Source organism: Electrophorus electricus, chromosome 15, assembly GCF_041902795.1.
Source record: "Electrophorus electricus isolate QZ-2024a chromosome 15, ASM4190279v1, whole genome shotgun sequence".
Lineage (NCBI taxonomy): Eukaryota > Metazoa > Chordata > Actinopteri > Gymnotiformes > Gymnotidae > Electrophorus > Electrophorus electricus.
This window is the reverse complement of record NC_137511.1, coordinates 10,624,979-10,649,765: the sequence shown is the minus strand read 5'-3', so window position 1 is coordinate 10,649,765 and position 24,787 is coordinate 10,624,979. Positions and strand designations below refer to the sequence as shown.

The 24,787-nt window shown below is 40.4% G+C and overlaps 1 protein-coding gene across 2 annotated transcripts; it reads right to left on the bottom strand.

The window, feature by feature from the left end:
• Positions 1-1,139: 1,139 nt before the first annotated feature.
• Positions 1,140-24,627, bottom strand: LOC113588411 (choline O-acetyltransferase-like). Of its 2 annotated transcripts, XM_035533815.2 has the most exons (15): positions 23,886-24,627; positions 23,455-23,548; positions 22,005-22,196; positions 13,962-14,080; positions 11,250-11,303; positions 10,838-11,027; positions 8,908-9,085; positions 8,351-8,520; positions 7,884-7,984; positions 7,000-7,128; positions 6,571-6,693; positions 4,510-4,651; positions 4,024-4,086; positions 3,769-3,906; positions 1,140-3,360 (listed from the first exon to the last, which is right to left on the bottom strand). In XM_035533815.2, the coding sequence occupies exons 2-15, from the start codon at positions 23,488-23,490 to the stop codon at positions 3,109-3,111; spliced, it is 1,887 nt and encodes a 628-aa protein (XP_035389708.1). In that variant the 5' UTR covers positions 23,491-23,548; positions 23,886-24,627; the 3' UTR covers positions 1,140-3,108. The 2 variants fall into 2 exon arrangements, with proteins under 2 accessions (XP_035389708.1, XP_081554236.1); XM_081698110.1 differs by lacking the exons at positions 22,005-22,196; positions 23,455-23,548; positions 23,886-24,627 and adding an exon at positions 12,953-12,996 and having other exon boundaries at positions 13,962-14,043.
• Between the last annotated feature and the right edge of the window lie 160 nt (positions 24,628-24,787).

Sequence of the window (24,787 nt, the reverse complement as noted above, 5' to 3'; positions counted from 1 at the left end):
CAAGTGGAAATCCACTTTGAAACAAGAGGTGTCTGCCAGAAGAACCTGGCCTTGGGTGACTGAGTGACAGCAGTTTGTTATTTGCGTTACAGATACTGAATTGGTTCTCTGAGGACACATTACTATTCCTAATATGTTTCCTTGAAGTGTCATCCATCCTTGTTTTGGTAAGAGAGAATTTAATGTGAATGTTAGATGAAATGGTTATGTTGGAACTGAGATCAAATGAGTGATGTTGAAATTTACTGGCAGGAATTGAGTGTTCTTCTATTGTGTGTGGTATCCATTACATAATGCATAGTTTATTCAACACCGAAATTGTGTGTTACTTTATAAATTGGTTTGAGTGTGTCTTCTATAGGACTCTGTTTTATGAATCAGTAGGAGTAGTAAAAGTTGTAATAATAAATGTTTCTTAAAGGTTCTGCATAATATTGTGTATCATAGCAGACACACAGCTGAAAGCCTCAAGCACAAGGGATTTCAGTTTACAAAGCAAAATGGTGGAGTATGCTGTAAATAATGGGGAAAGTTGAAGCTGTAGATGCAGATGATTTATAGTTTGACTTTTCGCAGTTCACTACAAGTTCACTACAAAACTAATGAGCGTAAGAGGATCTTTGAAACATCAGTGTGCTTGTGGGACAGTCTGCCCTGCATCATCGGCGATGTGGGGGCGGGTCGATAGGAGGCAGCAGGGGTGTGCCCCTCCCTCTGTGTGTGTGCGTGGCAAATGTGGATCAGCAGAAATGTTCTGGGGCTTGTAACTCCAGGTGGGACTCAGTGCTATTGACGAAAGATCCACCTCCTTCTCATCTCCTCCCCTGCCTGAGTCCAGCCCTGTTTCTTTTCTAAATGCATTTTAAAATAAGCTTGTCCTTTACACCCAGTATATTAGTGCTATTTTGAGTTGTTGACATAGACCATAGATTATTAACTGCTTTATTCATTTTTCCGGCCTGTATTTTCATCCACTTCCAGCAAGCCAACCCAGGTAATCAGCACCCTACAGCAGTTGATTACTAAGCATAAGTGTGCTGAGACCAGCGAAATATGCACAAGGGTTAGACTGAGGAGACCGGCTGTCTTTGACCTGTATGACCATTAAAATATGATCTAGAAAAATACAGGAGCCCTAATTTGATGTGTTTTCATAGACTGCTTTATTGTAGGATATAGTTTTATATATTCTCTCTCTAGCTGTTATTATGTCTTAATTTTATAAATTAATCTATACTCTGATTAAAATACATGAAAGATAGAACTCTGGCTTTTACAAAAATAAGATGTTTTCTTCCTGCCTACTGACATGAGCTATTACACCACCACTGGTACATGACAACAACCAATCAAACATTTCTTATACTTTAGTGGCATTAGAAACTATATTGTCATTTGTACACAACACATTCAGTAGCAGGATAATCAAAAATAACATCATAACATGATAAACTTTTAAAGAACAGACAAGGTGGCAAAATTGGTTCAAGGTAAAAAGCAGCAAAATCCACCATCATTTGGTACATAATGCAGAAGCAGATAAAAAATTCTTGAGATCACTGTTTTTACTACATGCTTAATTTTAGCCACACATCTCACACTGAAAGGTGCAATACAGCATATGCTAACAAAGAACATATTGCACAGTTTTAATCCTATTTTTTTAACATTAAGGTTTACTCATCTGATATATAAGTCTATATATGGGTTTTTATACACTCTGATATACAATTCATCAATTCACAGCACATTTGAAATACATATTGAACATATATTCATTGTGTAGATTTATTCTTGCGCTTATTGCTATATTTTTATTGGCACATTGAGTAACATTCAAACTTTGTATTCTCCCACATGATTAGCTATACATTAGAATAAACCTGTAGTTTATCTGTAGTTTTATTCTCACAGTGAAATGCTGAAAGTATTTGAACACAAACACACATAAATATATATACGTACTGCTTATAGCCTCTAAAATTATTCTTAAAGTGCAAATCTTTATCCTTTTTGCCATCTTATCATGGCCTTTCAATTTTGACAGCATTTCATTCATAAATCATTATTGTATCTGTTGTAGTTGTCAGTTCAAGTAATTCATCATATTGGCAAAGCTTGATTTGTGTTCTCTCTCAGGCTCTGAATTCCACCCATCCACCAATTCCGCCTTTGTCATATTTTAGGACGGAGGGGTGGGATTAGGGGACAGGTAGAGGCAGGAGAAATGGTGTTAATATATTTACCAGATCTCATTTTTTTATTTTTCATCAGATTTTCTGATAAAGTAAAATTCATACACACATAAATGAATTTGAACAAACAATTAGAAATGCATGCATGCTAAAACTGTACCAAATGTTTCTCATTTTGCTTATAGGTTATGGCACATAAGTTACCTAGTACCCTTTACTCACTTGCTGCCTACATGGTAGTACCCATGTCTTTACAATAACAATGCAACCTGCTATTAAAAAAACCTTGATTGCCATTTTTATGGGCCCCTATCAACTTCATTTTCTCTCATACAGCACCTATTAGCATTAGTTAATTATGATTCTATCATTACTCTTTAAACAGTAAAAGGTCTGTTGTTAACAAAAGACCAAGTGTAAGTAATTATACCATATATTTGCTAATCTGGTGCAGGACATGCAAACCAAGCAACCCTTCCTTCATGGCTTTCACTTCAAAAAGAAACATTGCACAAGCTAAATGTATCATCAGAGACCAGAGATCACACACATGCAATCTCCTAGAGTAGGATCTATTATAGTCTGAGACAATCTACTTGTAACTCTATAAATATAAACTGACAACATGAGACTAAAATGAGATCTTAATACATTATATTTCTGTAGTGCATGATTTGAAGGTTGGCAATGTATATATGGATTTTAAAAGATAAATAATATCCCAGTGGCAAAAGGACATAATTCAGATCAGTGTTACTGATTGACATATAGACTCCATCTTATAGAACTCTTGAGGCAAAAATGAGGACAAACAACATACATTTACATCAGAGCTTTCAGATGTCAAACCACACTAAAGGAAGCACCTAAACTCTTTGGAAGCAGCCTGTTAACATGTTCCACTGGTTATAATTCACTTCTTGGCTGAGGTTGGCTTATGTGCACCCTGGTCTTGACCAGCAGAGTTGTATTTATGGCACAAGTCACTCATATCTAAGAGTGCCTGCTCCAGGGCCCTCATCAGGACCAGCGAGGAGGTGGCCGTACACTCACGGAAACTGGATACGCAGAAGACGATATGCTCAGCCTGAGGGTTGTAACATGTTCCATAGCCATTGGGAACCACTGGGCCATAACAGCAGAACATGTCTAATGTTGTAGGCACCTAAGTGAGAGGAGGGTATGAAAATTTATGAATTTTCTCTTGGTTTTTCTTTTGTGATGTATAGTATAGTGTACCATTGTCACATTCAGTGAAGTAATTATGGGATTATGCCCCAACATCATTATAGCTAACATACTGTGGCACCCATCCAGGTCAGGATAGCAGAATGGGTCTATTCTTTTAAACTCTAGGAATCTGTGAATTTCATGCAGCACCTTTGTTATGGTGCTTAATAGTCAATTGTCTTATCATTTATTCTTCAAAACATTCCAAAGCCTAGTGTCAGCATTAGATTGTCAGTGTTGTTGTTGGTTCATTCTCCTTTGAGATTTCCTGGGAGTTATTGTGTCTATGTCTTGAAGATCACCATCATTCTTCAACTTGCACTTCAGGGTTTCCTGCTCTTACCTGACTAGTGGAGAGGATGAACTGGTTGCTGAGGTGGTATGTTTTGTCACTGAACATTTCTGGGGTTTCTATTTTCAGTTCCATAGCCATCTCTCGAAGCCCAAGCAAATGGTTGTCTATTCCCATTCCCATAATGGCCTTATCAGAACCAGCAGAAATAAGAATTGTTGTTGTAGTTGTAAACAGGAAGAAACAAAGCAATGATCTAAGAACTTATAAATGTAATATAAATGATGAATGTGACTTCAACTCTACCATCTTTGTGTAATTAGTCTGTGCGTCTATAGCTTTCCACAGTCTCTCCATCTTCTCCGAATCCTAAAAAGAATTAAACAAATCTCATCCCTCCTATGATCTATAATGAAATATACAGTATTTTGTACAGAAAACAGAGGAACACTCAAGCTATGTGCAGTACCACTAGTCCTGCTGAAACTCATTACAAGCAGTTGCTGTTTACTCTTAGACTGTTTGAGATCAGTTATATTGGTTTAATTTACAGATCAGTATGATTCCTATTTGCTGTTAATAGACTGTGAGAGGCCATCATGTGCAGCATCACCAGGCTGCCTATATTCCACACCAAACCATTCCTCAGCTGCTCGCTAATTTCTAATATGATTAGTGGTTCATCTGACCAGAGGAGCCAGAAGTAGTGGGACTCAGGACTCAGCTCAGCATGATGGACAGAATTAGAAGCAAGGCGCAGTAATAGGGTGATAAGTAAGAAAAACGAGGCACCTGTGTAGAGACTCTCTCATCTGTCATGGCCTTTACGAAGTACAGTGCCTCCAGGGTCGCCGAACGGATATTGTCCACACGGCCCGCCATGAAGCATCGGTTGGAGGCACTCTCATAGGTGGAGACAGCCCTCCCATTACATCTGAAGACAAGAGAGCGGACATCTGTTTATGTAACCCACTCATTTTCAGACATTTAAAAAAATGTATTCCCTTTCTTCAACCCTTTGTTGTAGATTGAACTACTGTGTCCCCTTTCAGTTATGTCCATCATTGCACCCTGCCCAGTTAAACATTATGGAGGGAAGAAAAACATGATAGCTGCTCAATGGACCACGCAGCTGTTGATATTGTATTTACCATTTATTTTAAAAGAGGTAATGTATTATGAAAGCTATTGTTAAATTTTGTAGATGCTGCTTTTAAAGTTACATCCCTGCTCTAAATTATGCACCAACCATGTGGCATTTTATGCTAACCATGGTTAAACTAGCCAGCTATTTGACAGTGGGTACTAATTCATAAACATTTGTGTGTGACAAAGCCTTTTCAAATGTGTTGGTAGTGAATCCTGCACTTATTTCATTCAGTGTTTTCTGGAACTTGAAAGCCATTGTTATTTGTACATTGTAAAGCAACACTTTTTAATTAAGGGTAAATTGATTGTGTGTATTTCACATTGATCAGATATGTGCATCATGAATGAAATAGCACAGTTTAGTGCTACTTGTTGGCAAGTGTGTTTTATATTATATTGTATTCACTGTTTATTTCATAAGACTTAATAAAACATAAAACTTTATGTCTTAATATATACTACTTTTTGTATTAGAGATGTTAAGAAGAGAGTGTGTGGGCAAACTATCATCTCTTTCTTTCCCCACTTGAGGGCTACTGGATTTTTGTCCACCACAGCACTACAATGGGACTTCAACAGACTTTCCATAGTAAGAGTGTTCCTCATTGTAAACGCTGCAATGTTTGGGAAACATGATGCACACACACACACACACACACACACACACACACACACACACACACACACACACGCACACACACACACACACACACACACAAACAAATGAAACAGCAGTTTTTTCTTTTCTTTTGAATATTTATATGTGAGTGTTGTGCATTTTAATGTAACTCTCACAGTAGGAAAAGAAAAGAGATATAAAGTATGCTTTTCCTATTGCCTTTCAAACCTCAAACCCAGGATACTGTTAATTGTTCATTACCTTAGACTCTTTAGATTACTATGGTACAACAGGGAGAAAATTAAGTAGTGCCAAATTGTCCACTGTAACTCTTTGTGAAAAGCATAAACCATTCAACTTTATTGATGCAGTAAAGAAAATAGAGTAGATAGGAAACAGCACATTAGATGTTGTCTATGAATTTCAGAATACTGTAATACTGTTCATCATAAAAACATTTACTTTAATATCCTCAACTTTTATATTTATATATGTGAGTGTTTTGTAATTTATTGTTACTCCCACAACAGAAAAAGTTTTCTTTCACACCCTAAAGCCAAGATGCTGCCTAAATTAACCAGAAGTGATTCTAGACTCTGTAAACTAATTTTCAAGAAGTCAGTACTTAGATTTAAGGATACTGGATTACATTTACATGCACAGGTGGTATGTATGTGAATTTAGTTTTTTAATCTTCATCAGAGTTAAGGTGTTATCAGTGAGACAGAGAAGCACTACACTAGGTAGAAAATGCTGAATTGGAGGATTAAAATGCTGGTTTGCCAGTTTTACAATAATGAATCATATAGTTTAGACCAGTTCTTTTCATGCTCCTTGCCCTAGAGTTTGTGGAGAACATTTTAGTGCTCTCCCTGCTCTAAACACACCCATGTAATTCATGAAGGGCTTTTAAATAGTTAATGAGTTTGGTTAGACATGGCTGAAGCAGGCAAAACCTCTACAACCCAAAACCAGTATCACTGGAAGATGTGAAGCTTTAAGCATGAAAGGTGCTGCACATGCATGAACCAGTGAAAGCCAGGTGATTTTCCAGTCTGTGTAGTGAGGGCTGATTCTACACATACCTGTAGAATGCTACCTGCAGGGCCACCTGGATGTATGCATCAGGACTCATCTTCTGCTTCTTGATGAACTCTTTGCCATAAGCTCTGAATGTAAACACCTCCATGTCCAGGTTTCTCACCAGCCTAGAGGAGGATGACCATGAAAGCTTTTATTACAATATGTAATATTCCTCAATGGGGGAATTTGGGACCTATTTTTATTGATTTATTTATTGTTACTTTATTTTTTTGTGACATGTATAGCTTGATACTTTGGGGCACTATTTCATTTTCAGATATTACATTTTAATTCTTCCAGATGTAGGGGCATTTTCAGTAAATGTATTGTAGTGCAGGTCTGATCTCTGCAGGCTGGCCATGTATGTGAGCAGCATAGTGCCCAGCTCACCCGTTCAGGTGTTCTGCAGAGCAGCATAAGTCCCAGCTCACCTGTTCAGGTGTTCTGCAGAGGAGGCCAGCATGGCCTGCAGCTGAGGGCTGCATCTCCAGCCCAGTCTCTGTGGCGCTGGGAGATCGCTGACACTGGAGCTCCTACTCAGCTTACTGGGACTGGCTGTCCTTTGGGGAGAAGAGGACCTCAGTTCAAATCAGTCTAAATCTGTTCAATGTTATGTGAAAAGGTGTATTTATTTATTTATTTTTACAAACTAGACACAACCCTGGCCCTGTAGTGGTAGAGTCATTGTTAATAAACACATTGTAAAATCTCTGAAATTAAGCCTAGAGTGAGTTCCCAAACCAACAAATCTATATACTGGATTACTGTGCAGTTGGAAAGTCTCTAAGAATTTTGTCTCCCATTAACACTGATACCACTGATTTTTCAGTTCTTCAGTTAACTTTCTCAAGTCAATTGGGAGTGAAGATTGAAAACACACATATGCTCTCATCTGTTGGTCCCCCTATGCAGTTGATTTGGTCTCCATTATACTCTTAATCAAGATTTGGCTATGCAATACAAATACTTCCAATGATATTTTGGAAAAGGTTATGGTTTAATCAGATTTAGGGTTGGCCATCATTTATGTTCATACAACTAAATGAGTTTCAAAGTTATTTTTACACCTGAAGGTTGTTCATATTTGAATTTTGGCTATATATTTGTTATGAGGTCAGGTTTAAATTAACAGAATAAGTCCATGACAAGTCTATTCATATAAAATGTTAAAGTATGCCCAGTCTTGCATAATCTTAATGTAAGTCAATTTGCCCATTTATTCATTATTTTGCATTTCCTCCAAGTGGAGCTCTTGCTCAGTAATACCCGAAGAATTTTGTTATGAGTTGTCCAATAGTAATCCTTGTTTGCTTACATGTATTTTAGCAGGTATTCAGCGCACTGGACCGTAACTATCCCCTCAAATGATGAGTGTTCAAACACCACTCCACACACACCATCTGCACCAACCACAAACTGAAAACACAAGAGTCTGCTGTTTAGCATAATTTGATAGTCCCATTGTCTGCATTGGTATTCCATGTAAAAACAACAGTGTTGGACTGAATCCTTTTTTATTCCATTCACATCCTCTTTAGTTAAACCAAATCAATCAATTTATCATTGAAATTCACTAACAGATTTAAATAAGATTCCATTTGATGCACTTTCTAAAATTAAATAATGTTCTGAATTGACTCTGAATAAATAGAACCACATTCTAATATACATATTTACTTTTAGATTTTTAAAGTATATTTCAAGCTAATACAATATACTACAAAGAAAAAAAAAAACAGATTATGTTCTTGTCTGATTAGCTTGCCATTAGCTGGGCTGTACCTGCATGGACTTGTCATACCAGCGGTTAGCTCCGTTTTTGTCCTCGCTGCCTCCGTGTAGCATGAATAAGGCTCTGTTGGAGTCTGTGGGCTCAACTCCAGTGGGCTCATCCAGACACACCACGCAAACACACTGCTCAATCAATTCCAAAGACTCACGGTTCACTGGATCTGTTAATCACACGTCACTCTGTGAGAATATGTCTCATGGCTTGTAAGACCTGGGAGGTTTGCTATTTGTTGGGTTGAGTGTTAACTAGTAACCAATTTAGTCTGAGGAGATTTTAGACTGAATACATAATTTTATTATGCTGAAGTAAGTGCTAAACATAATGTTGGCTTGTGTCAATGCTACAGTTTATTACACATTTTGTCAAACATCCATACTCATGTTAAAGTCTGTGCAAAACATAACCCACTATGTTTTTTTTTTTGTTGTTTTTTGTTTTTTGTTTTTTTGCTGTGTTATAGAATAGCATTTACTAAGCCTTTTTCTGATTATGTGCTTCACATTTTTTCTATTTAAGCTCCTAACACAGCATTAACTTGACCTCTGACCTTTGAGCAGGATGTCTCTGGCTTGAGCCCACTCGGTCCTGCCATCTGAGGTCAAGATGCCAATGGGGGGAAGTCTTTCCTCTGTATTCTCAGCCAATTTACTGACCCTTCCCAGCTGGATCAGCACATCTCTCATGCTCAGCTGCTGGGATTTCTCCATCAAATTCAGGACAAAGAACTAGGCAGAGGAGCAGAGGCCATTGTGTTGTGTTTAGACTGCAAAAATGACTGATATGGCTGAGGTTGCTATAGTTTAGTGGGGTAACAATGTTGCCTCTTCTTTGGGGTTCAGGGGTTCCATCCCTGTCTGGGCAAATGCTCTATGCTATATTAATAAAAGTTTTAGGGCAATATGTCTAACACTACACTGGCCTACCAATGTAATATAATTTAACATTTTAAGTCGCTCTGGACAAGAGTGTCTGCCAAATGAGTAAAATAATATATTAGAACTATGCATATGAGTGAACTGAAAAAAATTTAGTAAACAGCTCGACCTAATACACACCAAATGCTTTACAGATAGCTATGGATGACCTCTTTGTCCTATCTAGTCTCAGAGCAAGAAGACATATATAAACACATTAAACGTGACCATAATTTTGACTCAGCTCTTGTGATTTTACAGGCTTGTTTTGAAAGAATTAATGATGGATATTAGTGATGCTTTCTTTTTAATAGCAATTGTTCATCTCTAGTTCATGTTGCTTTGCCACATTTTCTGTTTCTCTCAGAGTTAAATTAAATGAATCTCCTAGGAAACATAAAGTTACTCAGTGTATTTCCCTGCAAAGAAATAAAAATGGACTGGCTGGAAGGGATCTTTCAGAAAAGCCTACTGAGCAAGTTGTTTTGCAACAGTGATTACAGTGGTTAAATTTCGCTAGCACTGGCAGCCCTAGACAAACATACTGCTGGTTCCAGCTTTTCTTCCCCTGTAGACTGCCAGACAAAGTGGCAGATCCAATCAAGGATAATCAAGTTAGCCAACTGTGTCTCCATAGGGAAGGGCTCGTTAGCAGCAGATGGACTGTTCCAGAATAATTCCAGATACAAGGCCCTCTCTGCAGTGCTGATATTCCCATGCAATCAAGATGTGGTGGGAAGCTCGACAGATGACACATGCACTCAAAGATAGGCACTAGGAAACAGCTGTACTGTTTGATTCTAAATTCAGGGTGTACCTGTTCCCCAGAGGGCCACCAGGCATATAACCCCTTACCTCAACACAATGCTCTTGAACACCTGAGTGTTGTATTCAGTAGGCTGCAGCAAATAGTCTTGCTGCAATTTTTTGCTATTCAGTGGGAGGCTTTCTTATCATTGCTCACGAATGTGTTTTGACCTGAAGATCAATAATACTGCTGGCAAATGAGATACAGTACGCTAAATGGCCAAAAACCATGGATGAAAGCTTTATTGAGGTTTTCTTGGCAAATAGCCTTTGTTTAGTTTTGTTGGTCCACCTTGAATATATTTCTCTAGAGTTTCACATGAATAAGGTCATGAAAAACATGAGCACAGATGATTTAGGACCACAATTACATTTGTCAGCTTTCTTTCTCCAATGCTAACAAAGCTCACTTATGAACCTTGCACTTATTTAGGTTTGCTGAAGTCCCACAGCAGGACAAGGGCTGGGTGAATATCTGAATATCTATTCTTACAGTAATATGATTCTTCTTCAATGGAATGGCAGGCTTACAAAGTCAACAGTCATTACTGCATGATGATGATGCCATTTCACTAATGGAGTGGAGCTCTTAAATGAATAAAAATATATATTAATAATGAATACAAATAAGAAACTATTGAATGAGCCTAATGCTAATGTATGATAATCTAAATACCAGAATTACCAAGGCACACTGTTGCATGCTAGTGAGATATACATAAAATTGCTGACCTTAACACTACAATAGGGACTTGCCTGTTTCTTGCAGGCCACTATAATGTGACCAGGGTCATGCTTTTTGTTTGCCCCTGTGCTGCTCCGGGTGACCAGTGAGTCTTGCTTAAGTCCGGGACGCCGGTATGAAGTAAAGAGGCGATAGTGCTGCTCCATGCAGAGCTCAGTTCCAGCTTGCTGTCCGCGGGCATAGTCTGGAGGGAGGGACCTCCTGATCAGACACAGGGGAGGAGCATTCATATATGACCCCGATCATGGTCCAATCTGTGGTATATCTCACTGTGGAGAGGTACATAGCTCCTGTGGCACTATTCTACACTACTGGAGTCTTATAATAAGTGCTTTCTCTAACAGTAAAGATCATCTCAAGGAGCTCACCTCAGAGAAGATAACTAATATAAATGTACAATGTTCTGTATGAATGAGAACTTACTCATCCAACATGGCTTTGTATTCCATTACACCCATAATGAGATGGGCTGCAAATCTATAAGAAAAAAGAAAAACAAAGAAACTGTTGAAAGGGTAGAATTTGAATTGATTTTATTACCTCATTCTTCATATTCTTTTGTATGTTTGTTCATGAGATTATTCAAAAACTATATGTGAACAAATGAGGGTCTACTATCCTTCTTAAAAAAATCTAGATTCTGTGCTAAAAGTTCACTAAAAATGGGGAAATGCATCAAGTGCAGTTATCTACAGCACCATAGATAATGATTGATTTTAAAAGGATGATAAAGCAGACTCAAACATTCATTCACAAAAAGTTCAGTTTGTATTATTAAAAGCAAGTAAATCCATAATTGCAGTCCATAATTGCAAGTCTTTGAAATGACCCATTAGCTCCTACAAACATTACATTAGCCTATGTAGGTTGACAATATTTAATATTATATATAAAATCTATAATGAAAGTCAGAAGGCAGCAGTAAAGAACAATAATCCCCTTTCCTTCCTCTCTTTCTCTAGATGTTATCCCTCTCTCTCTATTCTCCAACTGATATTCCTCTCTCCTCTTTTTTCTAGCTGGAATATCTCTCTCTCTCTCTCTCTCTCTCTCTCTCTCTCTCTCTCTTTCTCTTCTCCATCTGATTTACCCTTCTCTTCACTCTTTTTTCCAATCATTATTTTTCTCTCTCTCCTCCTCTCCAATCTGTGGCTTGTCAGTCTGCAATTAAATTACTGCCTCATTTCTGAGCCACAACAGAAAGTAATAGCGTGTGTGTGCGCGCGTGTGTTTGTGTGTGTGTGTGTGTGTGTGTGTGTGTGTGTGTGTGTGTGTGTGTGTGTGTGTGTGTGTGAGAGAGAGAGAGAGAGAGAGAGAGAGAATAAGTGACAGTGATTGACATGATGCATTGTGCTAAGTATAAATATAAATTCTATAATGTCTAAAAATATGTAATGTCACACACATGGACCCACACACAAACACATACATCAGCTCTTATGTTTATTATCATCCATCATCTGGACAAGGTTTTACCACACCCTAAAGACCTCTGCACAAGCCTCATAAGTCCTGCACTGAGCTTTCTACTGACTGTTTACCAGTTACACCCAGCACCTGTAGGCTTAACTCCAACATCATTCCCCTCACTTATTTAAAAATCGCTTAATTTCAAATATGTTTTTAAACTGCTAAAAACACATAGATATCAAGTTTTATTTTTAAATATTGCCCCATAATTTGAGAAACTGGAACTGAATCAACCCCCACACCTGCTAACCATCTTCTATTCCTTCCTCTTTAAACCCCTCCCCCTTCACTCACACTCTTCAAACTCCTCCCCCTTCAGTCATACTCTTCAAACTCCTCCCCTTCACTCACACTCTTCAAACTCCTCCCCCTTCAGTCATATTCTTCAAACTCCTCCCCTTCACTCACACTCTTCAAACTCCTCTACCTTCAGTCATACTCTTCAAACTCAATTTTATTTCTATATTTTTGCATTTTTACAAAAAACACATTTGTGCCTGTGGTCAAAAATGTCAAATGTCCCTATCATTTTACATTTACATTTACATTTACGGCATTTAGCAGACGCTCTTATCCAGAGCGACTTACAAAAGTGCCTTGTCATTTATTCATAGAATATATCCAAGTACAGTATAGTAGGTTAGAATTAAACATACCAATGAGCTAGAATACTGTAGAATACAGGGATGAATGCTGATACCTAGAAGTGCAAAATACATAAGGTCTATCTTAAACAATGATAAGTGCTATAAACAATAAGTGCTAGAGTTTGTTAAAAACCATAAATAATGCCCTACAATAAGTATTAAATTAGTCAGTCAATAAGGAAGCAGTGTTAGTTGTCCTTTAAATTTTCTGCAAATAGATGGGTCTTCAGTCTGCGTTTGTGTAGACATTGTGTAGACATTTGGTCCCCATGGAGATATATAAACACACACACACAAATGCACACACACAAACACACTGTCTCACAGGACTGTTTAGCCATTTCACTCTCAATTGAATCAGTTGGTCTGTTACTGCATTAAAGCTGAAGGCAGGGGCTCCTGCATCTCCTCACACAGAGCTAAAAGGGACCAACAATCTCTGCTGTGTGATGCTCTCTCCCGCAGTCACACCAGCACAAGGCCTTTTAATCACAGCCATAGATTTAATGCAGAGACCTTCAGCATGCTCTCTCTCTCTCTCTCTCTCTCTCTCTCTCTCTCTCTCTCTCTCTCTGTCTTTCATTCTCTCTCTCTTACAATTTGGCTCTCACTCCTGTTCGTTCTCCTTTTCTGTATTTCTGCCCTTTCTGTCTTCATCTGTATGTCTTGGCCTCAGGGCTTCCATATTGTGCTTGGTGAAAGTATTGCTTTATTCTTATATAATAGACCCTGTATAAAAACACCCTCTAAATTATTATTCATATGAAACTATGGATGCAGTAAGGAAATTTATCAAACCTTGTTCATAAAATTCACCAAATTTGTTTATCAAATTCACCAAATTTAGACAAAACAATCCAATTTTTGTATGTGCACACGTTCTTAACTTGTCTTTTTTTGCCTCGTTTACTTCCAGCATTGATGAGCATATCCCAAAATGACTGCTTGTCAAGCTAAATACAAAAATAGCTCATTTCTGTATTTCATTAGTCTACAGTTACTTTACCACTATGCATACCTGAGTGAGTCTTCACGGTCTCTGAAAGACTGCTTTTGAAATACCAGAGCAGGGCTGGAGTTGACAGCAAGTGCAAGTCTGTTGTTCAGGTACATGTCCTCCAGCCAGTAGTCATAAACCTTAGAGACACACACAGGAAGGAAGCTGTTCAATACGCAACAGATGAATTTGACCTTAAAATGAAAACATAAATCAGTTTGAATTACATGTCATGGTGTCTTTTTAAAATGATGTGTTCTTGGGCAATGATGCATAAAAGAACATCAATATTGTTGGATGAAAGCGAGAAAGATCTGCTAGTTTAAGTTTTGGAAAACTGCATTCTGTCATCTTTCTGCAACTGTCAGATTGAACTCAGTGATGTTTGTCAAGTACCTGATTAATTGCTGCTGGTTAGATATATAACAATATTTATGTGGGTTCCATGCAATTTACTTTAGTAATCAGAGAAAACACCATCAAAATGAAAAATTATTCTCTCAGTCTTAGAATCACTGACATCTAGAGCACAGAATTACAGTGTTAATCTATTTATACTAGTAAGAGATGTGTTGTTCAATTAATGGTTATTTTTACTTTCCATTACCTAGATTACTACATGCCAATTTATTATTGTCCATATTAATAATCAGTTATTTAATTATACTGTTAATTACTAGTGCTGCCTTATTCCAATGCCCATTGTAAAAGATATTTTACAACTGAGACACTCAATATAAGATTTATTTGGTGTAAATTCATCTTAAAGGTCTGTATCAAAATGTCATAACACCAGATCCCAAGTATATTGTACCCAGCAGCCCGTTCATCACCCAGTCAATAACGCAACCAATCAGAGGCGTCCAATCAGATCTGTGTTGCCAGAGTATTGAACTCACCTGTATGTCTTGATTACAAGTGTATATAAGAATGTTTCAGACTCACAGTCTTTGTGAAGTATTGCTGACAGTTTATCTTAAAGCATACCAAGCGGTCTTTTTGGATAGCCTTTCTGTGTATTGTACCCTGTTCTCGTATTTCTGGTTTTTGCCTTTTTGCCTACCCCTTTCGGATTTTCTGGCTGGTTCTTTTTATCATTGCTCTTTTGGTTTTGGACTTGGACTGGTTATTTCTCTACATTTTGACAGCTCCCCTGAAAGATGTCGGGGATTTTTGCTACAATGCTCTTTGTACTTTAATAGCATTTCCCCCAGTTCTAGTCAAGAAAAATTTCATTCCTTAGCTCTCGTCTGTCAGACAAGGCACTAGATTGGGCTACTGCAACATACGATGAATTTATAACTTTGTTTTGGGCAGTGTTTGATCACCCACACGAGGGAAGAGCAAGCAGGGAATTGCTCATTAAAATGCGCCAAAGCAACTGGACTGTAGCGGACTATGCACATGAGTTTTGCACAGTAGCTGCTGGTATTGGGTGGAATGAGGAAGCTTTAATAGTACAGTTTAGACATGGCCTTAACTCCGAGGTCTTGCAAGAGTTCATTTGTTGAGATGATGAGCTCAATTTGGATCAGTTCATTGCTCTAGCTATCCATCTGGATAATTACCTCCAGGAAAGAAGACCACAAAGATCTGGTAGTGTTCACTCCAACTACCCCCTTCCCAGTCCTGGATCGGAAGTCAGACAAGAACCCGTGGTGGAATCTATACAATGTGACTCCTCTCACTTATCTGCGGTGGAACGACAACACTGCTTCCAAGAAGTTCTGTGTCTATACTGTGGATCAGCAGGCCATCTGGTCAGGGAATGCCATTTCCTACCTAACCGTAAAGTGTCCCGAACACATAGAGGAAGCAAACCTTCTCCCCCACAAGCTCAGGTAATAACCTGGCACAAAATGAGTATGGTTGCTAAATCATTCACATTGCCAGTTTATATTGGGTCTCATACTCTGTCCTCTATGTTCACAGCCCTAGTTGATTCCGGGGCATAGGGCATAGGGCAATTTCATTCATGTCCATCTGGTACACAACCTGAACATCCACATAGAGCCATTATCCTAGCTGCTTTGAATGGATCACCCGTAGGGGCTAGGACCATATCTCTCCACACAACCCCGGTACAACTCACCACCAGTTCCCTCCACTCCAAACTCATCTCATTCCTAGTTTTGCAAGCTTCATCATTTCCAATCATTCTGGGCCTGCCATGGCTGGAGCAACATAACCCAAGTATATCATGACCCTAGAAGGAGATAACACAGTGGTCAGTTTATTGTCAGAAGAACTGTTTGACTTTACCCACACTACGACTCTGCTCCAGGATTGAGAACCCTGCTGACAAACAAGTTTTCTTTCCCCCCCAAGGGAATATAAAGACCTCTCTAACATATTCAGCAAGTCCAAAGCAATCCTGTTACCCTGTCTCTGTCCATGTAATTGTCCTATTGAACTCCTAGAGGGTGCAACTTTACCCAAGGCACGCATCTATCCCCTATCCCAAGAAGAGGAAAGAGTCATGGAACAATATATAGAGAAGGCACTGTGGCAGGGTTTCATTCCACCATCCACTTCCACCCTCAGTATTCCAAGCATTCATCAATGATGTTCTTCAGAACATCAGGACGATAGGACATCAGGAGTAATAGGACAATATGTCATTGCGTATATCGACAACATTCTCATTTACTCAGCTGATCTTCCTACGCACATTCGACATGTTCGTTTGGTACTAGAGATTCACCTCAAGAATAGACTGTACGGGGGGAGAACTGTGAATTCCATACCATGACCATGACCTTCCTGGGGTATGTAGTAAGCCATGGGGGAGTTACTATGGATGACAAAAAAATAGAAGCCATCCTTCATTGGCTGGTACCCACCACCATCACCGGCATCTGAAGACGCAAGTTAAAGGAAGCTTTCACCATGGCCCCCATCCTTCGACACCCGGCTCCTACAGTCCCGTTTATCGTAGAAGCAGACACATCTAATATTGGAGTCAGGGCTGCGCTCTCGCAGAGGTGTCAAGGGGACAAACTTCATCCCATGGCGTATTTCTCCAAGAAACTTTCCCCTATGGAACAAAATTATGGGATTGGAGAGTACAAACTATTGACCATTCAATTGGCCCTAGAGGAATGGAGACACTCACTGGAGGATTCTAATAATCCCTTTCTAGTGATTACAGACCATAGGAACCTGGAGTATATGCATACAGCCAGACAACTGAACCCCCGCCAAGTCTGTTGGTCGTTGTTCTTCTCCAGATTCAATTTCAAGATTATGTATCGTCCAGGAAGTCAGAATACTAAAGCAGATGCCCTTTCCCGCATCCATCTGGGGGAGGGAGAGGAGACCCTGGAAGAGAAGGAAACCATTCTACCTACCTGGGTCCACTTGGTCTCTATCCAATTGGAGATTGATGTGGAGATCGAACAAGCCACAAAAGGTGCTGTTATGCCAATGGAATGCCCAGTGGGTAGGTGTTATGTATCTGCTTCTTGCTGGGACTCATGGGCTCATTCCTCCCTCACTACAGGTCATCCAGGGGAGACACGTACACATCAGCTCATAGCTCACTGATATTGGTAGGAGACGATGACAAGTGACGTCCACCACTACATTTCGTCCTGCTCTGTCTGTAGCCAAAGCAAGACACCTAAGACCCTCCGTGCCGGTAAACTCATGCCACTTCCCATGCCTGAAAGACCTTGATCACACATTGCTTTGGACTTCGTTAGTGAGCTTCCCTGTTCAGAGGGTAACACTATCATCCTCACAGTTGTGGATCGGATCTCTAGAGGCGTGAGGCTCGTTGCATTTCTGAGCCTACCTACTGCCTTCCAGACTATTGAGACACTGCTCATGCAGGTGTTCCTACCTTGGGCAGAGATCACCAGTTCCTCTATCGGTTTAACCCCTTTTGAGTGCATTCTAGGCTACAACCCCTATGGCTCCGTGGACCCCTGTCCCTGCTGACATCCTGGCAATGAACGATTGGATGCGACACAGTGAGAAGGTATGGGAGGAGACCCATCAGCATATCGAAAGTGCCGCCCTCCTTAGGTACAAGGAAATGGCAGACAGGCACAGGGGGGAGACCCCATCTACCTACCAGGTGACCAGGTTTGGCTGTCCATGAGGGATTTCTGCAAGCCAGTTTAGTCCCACAAACTGGGCCCCAAGTATATCAGCTCCTTTGAAATCCTCAAGCGTATTAACGCGGTAACATATCAGCTGAACCTTCCTGCTCACTATGGTGTCCCGAGGTCATTTCATGTCCCTCTCCTTAAGCCTCTTATAGCTTGCCCGTTGGATGAGGATTCTCCGGACGAGACCCCTCCTCAGCCCATATACTATGACGGAACTCCGGTTTATGTGGTTCATCACATACTGGATTCTAGGAGGAGGGGTGGCTCACCACAATGCTTGGTGGACTGGGAGGGATTCGGCCCTGAGGAACAAAGCTGTGTCCCTCACAGTGATGTACTGGATCCTGGTCTTATCAAGGACTTCCACGTGAGATACAAGGACAGACTGGCTCCCCATCCACAGGGTCACCCTCGCTGCGTTCCTATGAATAGAGCCCACACTAGACCAGAGTCCACCGTGCAGAGTATTGAACTCACTTGTATGTCTCAATTACAAGTATATATAAGAATGTTTCAGACTTTGCGAAGTATTGCTGACAGTTTATCTTAAAACATACCAAGTGTTCTTTTTGGATAGCCTTTCTGTGTAATTACCCTGTTCTCGCATTTCTGGTTTTTGTCTCTTTGCCCACCCCTTTTGGATTTTCTGGCTGGTTCTTTTTGTCATTGCTCTTTTGGTTTTGGACTTGGACTGGTTATTTCTCTACAATTTGGATTGCCCCTTTATGTACCTTGGATTATTCCTGTCATGGTATGGCCCCTCCACCCTCAAATCTGCGTGTGTGTCTGTGCATGCATGTCTGTGTGTTCATATTACCACGCCCTCTTGTGTTGTGCACCTGATCCTTGTTGTGTGTAATTGTTATGAGTGTATATAAGTCTTGTTTCATATCGTGAAGCATTCTGCTTAACCCTCGTCCATCACAGAAACACCGACCTACCAAGGATGCCTGGGAAAGGCAAAAAGAAGAAGGGAAAGAAGGGAAGTCAATACCCTCCCACAGCACGTGTAGCGAGGTCTCCCATGGCCGTGGGCACCCTCCTGACTCCAGGTGCAGATCCAGGTACAGAAGCAGGGGAGGCGTACGGAACCCCAGTGGGGGACCTGGACTGGTACAACGACTTCCAGTACTCGGAGTCGGACTCTGTGGATTCATACTGTCCAGCGGAGAGGCCTTCCCTCATCCTGGCCTCACTTCAAGGAACTACCGGGAGGGAGGAACCTGCTGAACAATTTTGGCGGGGCCCTGTGTATGGTCCGGGATCGAACGGTGCAGAGTCCTACGGAGAACAGCCGGACCAAGAGGACCGGTACTCAGAGATGGACTCTGCTGGGTCCTATGATCCCTACCTGGATGATCATATGGGAGACACAGATTATGGAGAGATAGTGTATGTCTCTCTGTCTGCAGTCAGAAAGTGGTTCTGATTGTGAGGAGGAAACTCCTATGGAGGTAGAGCACCCTCATAGGATCTTCCCTCTCATGGCGACGCCAAAAGCTCACACAGCAAGGAGCCTCCAGCACCCAATGCACCGCCCAAGGCACGCCGCCCAGGTGTGAGCTGGCGAACAAGGGTGGCTAGCAGGGAGGCACTGTTGTCAAATATGGACACTCCCCCACCTGAGGCGAGGAGCTCTAGAGCGTATGCGCCTACTCCAAAGCCTCATACAGGCAAAAAGGCAGCAGCACCAGTACCAGAACCGGGACAGTCGCCGCTACCTAGGCCAGCGACGGACACTTCCTGCCAGGATGGTCAGTCTTTGACCCAGCCAACGACTGGGGGACTGGCTGGAGTTCCTTCTCCCTTCCTTGGACTCTTGAATTTGTGTGGTGTCGTTCATGTGCCTGTCCCTATCACCATGTCTATCCCGATTACACTAAATGTACCAGTTGCTTTGTTCCCCTTTGTGTGTGCATCCCTGTGTCTGTCATCGTCTTGGTCCCTGTCCTTCCTCCCGCTACCCTGTTTGCGCTGGCCTGTGGCAGGTTGTCTGGTCCTTCAACGTTACCTTTTGGCGTGGGTCTCGGGGCCGCAGTCTGGTAGGCTGGCACGCCGGGAGTCGCGCCCTTGAGGGGGGGCTCTGTCACGATACGGCCCCTCTCCCCTCAAGTCTGCCTGTGTGTGCATATCTGTGCATGCGTGTCTGTGGGTTCGTATTACCACACCCTCTTGTGTTGTGCACCTGATCCTTGTTGTGTGTAATTGTCATGAGTGTATATAAGTCTCATTTCATATCGTCAAAGTTGTCGGTGTTTGATCCAAGTAGTGTTAATATGTGTATGTTTAATGTGTAAATAAAACATATGTTTATGTTCGACGTGTCTCATCCCCGCATCCTGCTTAACCCTCGTCCGTCACAATTCCCCATATCCCAGTGCAATTAATAAATCACCTCCTTTTTCATATCCACAAGTATCTGGTTTTGCCTGACCCCTCACACAGAACAGAATTAAATGCATATATAGACTCACCGGCCACTTTATTAGGTACACCTGTGCAATTGCCCGATGAAGCAAATATCTAATCAGTCAGTCACATGTCAGCAGCTCAGTGCATTTAGGTATGTAGACATGGTCAAGACAACCTGCTGAAGTTCAAACTGAGCATCAGAATGGGGAAGAAAGGTGATTTAAGTGACTTTGAACATGGCATGGTTGTTGGTGTTTAAGCGGCTGAATATTTCAGAAACTGCTGATGACTCACAACCATTTCTAGGGTTTACAGAGAATGGTACAAAAAAGGGAAACTATCCAGTGAGCAGTGGTCCTCTGGGTAAAAAAGCCTTAATGTCAGAAGTCAGAGGAGAATGGCTAGACTGGTTTGATAGCCAGACTGGTTTGATGGCAAGACTGGTTCTATGGCTAGACTGGTTTTAGATGATAGACTAGCCACAGTAACTCAAATAGTCATTACCACCAAGGTAAGCAGAAGAGCATCCCTGAATGCACAATCAAACCTTGAAGCAGAAGTGCTATAGCAGCAGACAACCACACCGAGTGCCATTCCTGTCATCTAAGTACAAGCAACTGAAGCTACATTTCACATGGGCTCACCAAAATTGTAATATTGGAAAAAAAACTTTGTCTCATCTGATGAGTCTCCATTTCTGCTGCAAAATTTAGATGGTAGGGTCAGAATTTGTCTTAAACAACATGAAAGCATATATCCATCCAGCCTTGTGTCAATGGTTCAGGCTTGTGGTAATGGTGTAATGGCATGAGGGATATTTTCTTATTGTGCATCATTTAAACTCAGTAGCCTACCTGAGTATTGTTGCTGACCATGTCCATCCCTTTATGACCACAGTGTATTTATCTACTGATAGCTATTTCCAACAGGATAACACAAAGACGGCACAAAGCTCAAATAATCTCAAACCAGTTTCTTGAACATGACAATGAGTTCACTGTACTCAAATGATCTCCAAAGTCACCATATTTCAATCCAGTAGAGCACATCTGGGATGTAGTGGAATGAGAGAGTTGCATCATGGACATACAACTGACAAATCTTCAACAACTGTGTGATGCTATCTTGTCAATATGGACCAACATCATTGAAGAATGTTTCCAGCACCTTATTGAATATATGCCACAAAGAATTAAGGCAGTACTAGGGGTCCAATTAAGGCAAAATGGGGGTCCAACGTGATATTAGAAAGGTGTACCTAATAAAGCGGCTGGTGATTGCAGCTGCACATATAAATCCGAAGATTCCAGGTGAGTAACTGCAGTGTACCATAAAAAGTAATGTAGAAATATTCTATCTATCTATCTATCTATCTATCTATCTATCTATCTATCTATCTATCTATCTATCTATCTATCTATCTATCTATCTATCTATCTATCTATCTATCTATCTATCTATCTATCTATCTATCTATCTGTCTGTCTGTCTATCTATCTGTCTGTCTGTCTGTCTGTCTGTCTGTCTGTCTCCTTACCCAGTTTGCTGTCTTCTCTCTCTTTTCCAAGAGTTTCTTTTGGAGCACTTCCCCTGTGCCTCCAGGCTTGCCAAACTTCTCCACAATGGCCTTGGTCTTCAGGAACTGGGCCTCAGGGACCAGATGTTTGACACATCTCAGGTATGTGGAAAGGGTTTGCTGCAGATCTGGTATGGGCACTTTGGGCAGCACCTAGGAAATCGAAGACCTGAGATGGTTGATCCTGGTTCATCTTTTTTTTTTTTTTCCAGCAAGTTAAGGCTCTTGAACACTGAACTAGATTATAACCTTTTGACTTTGGTTTGCCCTGAGATACACACATTCATGCATTGAGTACAGTTAGCAGCCTGATCTCATATTTTTCCAGTGATATGGCAGGTTACCCATCTTGGAGGACAAACACTAACCTTTACCATACACATTAATCTGCAATAGAAAGTTTCAGAGTAAACTGAGTGGGAATAGTAAGAAAATGTTATGATTTTGGCGGATCCTGACCTGTTGCCTAAAGACAATGTCAGCATAGTAATGGTGGAAGCCATGCCTGTCCTCAGGTGTTGGATGACAGACCACAATATGCTCCTAGTGAGATTGTGAAATATTTTAACATGGGTGGATGCTTCACATAGCAGTAGAGTGTGTTTTTGTCTCCTCCGGTCTCACAGCATTAATCAGAGGGCATAATTGTGGAGCATCTCTCTGAAGTTTTGCCATGTTTTTTGAGCTCTGCTCAATAATTCATGAACATGACTTAAAGACATAGAGAACAAGGACTCTAGGAACCATCTGAGACAGGAAGGGTTCACTTCCCCAGGCTTACATAGTACTATCTTGAGTAGTAAAATGCAAATGTTATAGGATATCAAAATGGTATTAAAAGGCATCTGTCTTTAATAAAACAGCTCTGTTTTTTACAAAAAACATCTGATATTCATCTTGATAACATCTGAACATTGGTGCACTGAACCGTTTAAAACCGCGACAGTGAAGGACACCTGTTGTGTTAATCTCTCCGCTAAAATGATAGTGCCTTTCTTCATATGTGGCAACATCAGCACCATGGACAAGGCCATTCGCTTTTACCGCGCCAGGGCACATATGCCGCTTGTTTTAATGTATTAAATGTATTACCACATGCCTTTCAGATAACAGACCGAAAACAAGAAGAACGACAAGACAGACAGATAGACAGACGTCCCGTCTCTTTAGTGGGATCGACCACAGATTAATGCCTATGCTGTGCACGTATTGCTTCATTTATAACCTGCCGGTCTGAATAACTGTAATGCTCTTATGCAGTAAAATCAACCAATGACCGAAAGACCTTTGTCTCCCAAGTGATCATTACGAAGTTTACATTTGCAGTGAACAAAAGAGTCTATTGGTAATTTAAAACAAGATAGAATCGGTAAGCTTCGGTTTCACATTATTCTTATTCTTAATCTCTTACGTTGCCTTTTGGTGGTTCCTTTTCCAGCACGGGCATCGTCACTCTTTGATCCGCCTCGCCTGGAACCGAACAGGTGGAGTCTTTGCTCGCGCGCCTTCTCGTTTCCAGCGGGGTCATTCAGAATCAGTAAGATTTTTATCAGCGAGCAACTCCATTTTTAAAATAGCATACTATTTGCTGCAGCTAAGTCTTAGCTAAGCTAAGTCTTTCCTTAACAAGGATTTTATTTGAAAAAATGTCTCAGTATTTTTTTCTGAAATAGTTAACTGGAAAGGGGGACGCACATGAATGGCTTTTATACTATAAGTTATTTTTAACTGGGTATGTATCACATGTAGTTGTACACTGATATGCAACATATACATTTCTTTACACACCGAAAATCAGCAAACATACACTAATTATTATTAACAATTACTGTATTTGCATACCTGTGGAGCGGCGGTCCAAGTCGATCAGAAGTTCAGTTTAGCAAACAGAGGCGTGCACTCCTTAACGGCCATTCCTGTGCGTCCCTCTTTCCATTCGCAACGGAGCAGGTACGGATGTTTCTTGTCACGCGTTCGACTCCCCTCGTAGCTTCACTTGTTTCCAAATGAATGAAAGCGCGGAAGGTATCTGTCCCTTCGCCCCTCGGGCACAAACTCCTCCCATTTGTGGACTATATTGTCCTAGGCGTCTCCGACCCAGCCCGTTTCGTATAAAGTTTACTTGGAAACTGTTGTAAGTGGAGTCATGGATAACCTTCAGAAGGAATACTAACCTAGCAACCTCGCCTATACGCATTTCATTTATTTTATTGAATAGTAATATAATTATATATTTTTAAATAGTAGCCTAAAATTGATTAGGTATATGTGTCCTATCTAGATGTATTTGTGTGCATTTCTAACCAGGATATTATTTTTCTTTCTTTCCTTCTCCTACTCACTCTGTCTTTCTTTCTTTGTCTGTCTTTCACTTTTGTGCTGTGCTCACCTTGCAACATACAGCAAAAATCTATTATGTATATTTTCATTATTTCCCTTAAGATAATTTATAGCCTCATATATAGGTCATTGAATGAGAATATTAATTACTTAATGTATTAACTAATAATGTTTATGCCTCTCTGAAATAGTAGTAGACTACTGGTCTTTTGTGAGTATCTTGAGTGTTACAATAATTGCTTGGCCTTTAATTTTGATAATATGTGTTATGATGGAAGGAACTCGTGTGTTTGGTGTTTGTGTATAAAGGCACAAAGATCGCCAATTATAAGTTTAATCACTTTTTATTATCAAAATTATTATCGTTAAAATGAGAATTTATTTTCTTATTTATTTGATCCGAC